The sequence below is a fragment of the Leptidea sinapis genome, chromosome 34, assembly GCF_905404315.1.
Source record: "Leptidea sinapis chromosome 34, ilLepSina1.1, whole genome shotgun sequence".
Taxonomy (NCBI): Eukaryota; Metazoa; Arthropoda; class Insecta; order Lepidoptera; family Pieridae; genus Leptidea; species Leptidea sinapis.
The window spans coordinates 8357232-8363236 of NC_066298.1; the positions used below are offsets into that span (position 1 = coordinate 8357232).

The window sequence follows — 6005 nt, forward strand, 5'->3', positions numbered from 1 at the left end:
CACTCTTTTAAGTCAATATCTACAGCCTTACTTCTTTTTACAAATTATTTTAGTTAAGGAATATAGTAAAGTGATGCAACAAAAATACTCAAACCTACTCAAACGTCAAAATACTCAATGTCTTACTCAATTTTGTTTTTATGACAATAAGGGACGAGACGAGCAGGCCGTTCAGATCAATCAATCATCTGATGATAGGTGCTGACACTCTGAAACTAAAATAATATTATTAAATATTCTATTCACTGGTATCGCAGCGCTATCTGCCGGATCCAATTTAAAACATTCCAGGGTCTACAACAATTTATGAATAAAAAAATAATTAAATCTTATACATTTTCCAGTGGGCTGAATTGATTTTAAACTACTTTCAAATTCACTGGAACACACATAAAAAATTTCATCAAATCGGTCCTGCCGTTTAAGAGGAGTTCACTAGCAGCTAACACGGACAGAAGAATTATAAATATGTAAAGATATATAACCTTATTGTATCCAAGCCACGTACAACGGAACTGTGGAATGAGCTTCTTGGCGAGATGTTTTCAGGACGAAACGACATGGGTACCTTAAAAAAACGCGTAGAACTTCCTCAAAACAGCAAACGCTCCTGAGATTCCTATAGAAATATATCGTGTTGTGTGCTCTACTTTTTAATATTTCGTCGGTTTATTGCAAGAACTCACTAAGTGCAAGAAATCACTAAGTGCAGTTCTTGACGAGTTCTATAGAATGCAAAAACTCAAGTATTTCTAGCTGTTCTAATTTGGAAGTTATTACGTATGCATAAAGTTGATAATTGCAATTTTGGGACTATTGGTTCTATTAAAATTTTGTAAACTTTAAAAAAAATCAAAGTAATGAAATAATGAACAATACTTTATTACAAAACACATTTATGTTATTTAGTAATTTTTTTTTAATATGACATACGAAAATCACTTTAAATGAAACTTGATCAAAAGTTATTGACTGCGCTTAATTACTTATTATTATTATTTTTTCATTTTTTTCATAAAATCTACAGCACATAACATCACTTATTTGCTAAAGTATTGTATAACAAAATATGGGCCAACAGAGATTTTATATTATTTAGGTAAGACAAAATTCTTAGATAGCTTCCTAAAGATAAACTGAAACAAGAAAAACAAAGTGAGTACGTTTAACATTAAGTTTACTTACGTGTGTGTGCGTGTGGGGTATGTGTGGGTATGTTGGGTATGTGTGGGGTATGTGTGGTTATGTGTATATCTTGTGTGGGGCATTTGGGTATTATGATGAGAATTTTATAGACGGAAATGTAATCACAACATTAGTTATTTTGACTGTCGTAATTGTTTGATATTATATATTTAACATTTTGGATGAATTTATATTTGGTTAGATTGAAAATATCTAATCCTGGAAATGATGTATTATAAAGGTGTGGAACGCGGCACGTTGGACGATTTTGAGAATATGTCGAGTGACAGTGCGCTATGAAAAACATGGGAGTATGGCGGGTGCGACGGGTTGGTGCTTGTAGCTTAAGAGTAGCATTTATTAGTTCTGGGCTATTTATGTTGCTGTTACAGATGTCATATAGTAAGGACATATCTGATAACATTCTCCTATCTTTGAGAGTAACTAATTTGAAATGCTTACTATGCTAAGTGATGACAATCATATTAATCTTTGTTTATCAATAAATAATTATTGTTTTTTTATGATTTATCAATGCTATTATGATGAAGTTGTAAATTCATTTTCATATCGATTAAATCAGTTAGTACCTTATGATGTAATTCATTATCCCTCTATTATTATTTAGTGAATTTGTTATCTTAAAACCAATAGATAAATATTGGTGTTATAGCTCAGGAATGAAACGCGGGGTGGGATTAGTGCAACGGTGGATAACGCGCGGGGTGGGATAATTGCAACGGAGGATAATGTGCGGGGTGGGCTGCTTCGACCGGCCGAGTCGCTTAGTCGGTCACTTAATTTAACTTAATTATAATAATATATAACTAAATTATTCACTCAACTAAGTTGTGGCAGAAAGCTGATGCTATATGGAACGCATCGGCGGAACTTCTACATTCTACTTCAACGATCACTGTATAATCTGTGGCGATAATCCTGATAATATTTTTACTCGTATTGTCAATGTTAATGAAACATGGATCCTACAATATAATCCGGATAGAATGGAAAAACCGCCACGGTTGTTAAAAAAGTCGAAAAATTGGTATCCAAGCTCATGGCCACTGTTTTTTAGTATTGTGAAGGGATTTTGTTTGTCAATTACATTCCTAAAAAACTACGATGAATGGGGATTTTTAGGCCGCATAGCTGACAAAAGTGCGTGAAGTTGTTGTGTGTGGTTTCCTGTTTTTGATGCCTTATTTAACAAAGCGCGAGTTGCAATGCGTGATGTCCTAGATTAAACAGGGTTTGAAGAAATTAACCACCCACCTAGCCCCCCGTAATTATTTTCTTTTTTCCAATGTAAAGAAAAACCTCCGAAGGTGATGATTTCTGAGTGAAGAAGAGATAAAGACGGCGTTTGACGAGCATTTTCAAGGCAAAGACAGCGGATGTTTTTTAACTGGGCCAAAAGTACTTTATGAAAATGTAAGAAACCTAAAAAATATTTTTTATATATATTTTAATACCATTCTTAATACCATATGCTTAAAATATAGCCGCCCCTAGTTATGTTGTAAGATTAGCTATATCAAACAGAAAAGTAGAAAAAAGGCGGAACTATAAACGATGACTATCGGTAGGAAGGGAGAAGGTCTGGCAGTTAGCCTGGATATAGCGAAGGTCTTTGATCGTGTATAGCACAAGGCGTATCTCTCAAAACTTCGATCATTTGCGCTTTCCCAATATTTATGGAAGCAGGGTGCAGCATACAGATCAACAGTGATATGTTGGACACCTCCAACATACATTGCTATGCAGACGACAGTACTGGTGACGCCATATACACGGGCCATGCAGGTCTCTCTTAGGAAATTGTCGACTAGTGCCAGATGAAACTTGTGTCTTCCATCGAGTCCTCTCTTGAAAAGGTCGCGGAATGGGGTAAAATGAACATTGTCCAATTTGACCCCAAGAAAACCCAAGTTTGCGCGTTTACTACAAAAACAACCATCTGTCGTATCACTGCTCTTCGACAACACCTCCCTTAAAAGCCTCGCCCAGTATCGGAATACTAGGTCTCGAAATCTCGAACGAATGCCAATTCTACCGTCATCTGGAAGGCAAAGCCAAATTGGATTCGAAGAAGCTGTGCGTCATTAATAGAGTATGACAATACTTCAACCCAGCCCACATTCTAGCGCTCTTCAAAGCGCATGTCTGCGTAGCCCGTAGGTCCACTCTGCTTCCCTTTCCACACCTTTTCCTGAAAAGACAGTAACGCATCTGCAATCCCTCCGGTGGTGCAGTTATACAGAGGCGGCAGTGATCACTTTTCATCAAGTAATCCTCATGCCCATCTGTCCTCTTTCCACAAAAAATCATTATTTCTATTGAAATAGTACGTATTTCTTAAAATAGACCTCTATATCAAGAAATACTTAATTGAAACCTAGAACAAAGGCCCAATGGCAAGAATTCATTAACTTCACATTTTTTTATGTTATGGCTTGTTAATATTTAAAAAGCTCGCTTGATTTTAATACTTAATATATTCAGCAATATAATAGTATTTTACTTTTCTTTAACATAATCATAGATGATATAGGGAAAACAATATTACTAAAACTAAAAGTGGCTTAATTCATACTTCTGTTTTTGTCAGTTAATGAGTTCTTGCAGTAAATAATGATTTATATGGTTTACATCTCTTTGGCGTGACTGAAATGAGTTCTTTACTTTTCCCCATTCCAAATGTGCTCATCGTACCTAATAAAGTTTATAGATAATCAGAGACGGGCTCAAACTTTAAATTCAGAGCGTTACTACTACTACTATTAGTCATACAGACCATAGACTTATCCAAACTTGAAGTTTGCAAAAGCTTTCCAGATTTCAAATATTCTATTACTGAAGCATTACTGATTCCACTGATTTAAAAAAATAAAATGTCAAAACTAGACAATGACGGCTTTCAAGTAGTCTCATCAAAACGGGCTTCAAAAAATAAATCAACAAAATTATCACATCAATCTCAAGAGTTTTGGAAAAGAGAAATTGAAATTAACACAGAAAGTTGTCACAGGTGCATAGTACTGATTAATCGTTATATTATTAATGGAGTAAGGTTTTTGAGGTTATGTAATAACAATAATAAACCCGTTTTATTTTCATTTCAGACGAATTATATCGGCTAGGGAGGATGTATTAGCCTCGCAATATTTAATAGATGTTTTAAAAGCTGTGAGTAATATTGTTGGCTGTAGGAATATTGTGGAAATAATTTGTTTTGGTCTTGGACGCATAGGAGAGTGCAATATTTCAAGATATCAATTAGCATTGCTACTCTGTTTGAAACAAAAATTAAATCCAAATAAAGTACTTGTACATGATCCTGTATTTACAAGTCAAGAATGTGATGTGCTCAAACAACTTGGGCTTGAAATAATCAAGGAAAACAACGAAGGAAGTTATGTAATCTCGGACCAGGAGGTAACTTTGGTATATCTACCTCACTGTCCCAAACAATTAACAAATAACTTTCTCTGGAGTAATTGGAGTTTGAAATTGGAAAATTGCATTCTTCTTTGCAATAGTTTTTCCACTCTTACTGAAAATCAACCAAGCAGAGAATTATCAGTTGAAGTGCCATACATATATAAGATTTGTCAATATTTATCTGAAGTAAGCATTGACAATAGTTTTACTTTTAAGGATATATTTAATGATACCTCTTTTCACTTCTTTCCAAAGGAAAAACTTAATACAGTACCTGCAAGTTTTTGGGCAGACCGACAAAAGCCAGAATATAAAGAAACAGAAGAATTCATAACTTCTCTTATGTTTAATAACTTGAAAATATAGAAAATAAAATTGTAAGATGGCATCTATTTCCACTAAGCCAGCTTTAGTAACACTGCGGCAACTTCTGTCAGAGTTGCGGAAGCAAAGTTCAACCAACAAATTGGCTGAGAACCAAATGGCAATGTATGTGTTAAAACAGTATCGGAAATATCAAATAACAGACCAACAGCTTTGCAAAGCAGCTGATGAAATGCATTTTAAAGCCAAAACATACACTGATTATTTGCATCATTCGAGAAGATTTCGGGAAATCAATGAAGAGTACAAAGGTAAAGGGGAAAGAACCGTAACAGAAACGGCAAACTTAGTTGGATTTAAACTGCCTCATGATCCAAAATAAAACACTGAAGTATAATTTAACACATTCATTTCAATCACAAAATAGAGTTACAAATTAGCTCTTTCTTAGATTGACAGTAAGAGCAATTCCTATAAAGAACTGCGCTAGATTATCTTAATATAATATTATATAAATCCAGTGTCCTGGTGTTTATTTCTTGTGAACTCCTAAAATAATGAACAGATTTTAATGGGGATTACTTCATTGAGTGCAGTTAAGTCAAACTTGAAAGATAGCCTTTATTTTGATTTGGAACCCATAATTATTCTTATTTCCATAACTTTTTTTGTATGGACATATTTTCTATGAGAGAATTTATTGAACATATATACAGTTTGAAATTTCTGTTTAAAACAATGTCACTATAAAAACAGGGAGCATATTATACGAAATAATTGTTGATGTTATGAAATATGATTGACTTATTCATAAAAACAGTATTTTATTTTTTATGCACAGAGTAATGTCTATTGGCTCAGCTAGTATAATATAGAACTTCCTGGAGAAGCAATGGATGTGTTAAAATATATGTTATTTTAAGAACATTAGTGAGATAATATAATCATGATAGAATACATGTTTTAAATAAAATTACTTTAAAATTTAATCTCTTTTATTCACCATTGTCACCTCACAAACTTTTTTACCTTCACATATAAAAATATTGCTG

At 33.7% G+C, this 6005-nt stretch overlaps 1 protein-coding gene across 2 annotated transcripts; it reads left to right on the plus strand.

Moving 5' to 3' along the window:
- Positions 1–4060: 4060 nt before the first annotated feature.
- LOC126975092 (protein FMC1 homolog) lies at positions 4061–5942 on the plus strand. Of its 2 annotated transcripts, XM_050822905.1 has the most exons (3): positions 4131–4216; positions 4311–4374; positions 4885–5942. In XM_050822905.1, exon 3 carries the CDS (start codon positions 5012–5014, stop codon positions 5333–5335), a length of 324 nt encoding a protein of 107 aa, XP_050678862.1. In that variant the 5' UTR covers positions 4131–4216; positions 4311–4374; positions 4885–5011; the 3' UTR covers positions 5336–5942. The 2 variants fall into 2 exon arrangements, with proteins under 2 accessions (XP_050678861.1, XP_050678862.1); XM_050822904.1 differs by having other exon boundaries at positions 4061–4216; positions 4311–5137.
- Positions 5943–6005: the final 63 nt, after the last annotated feature.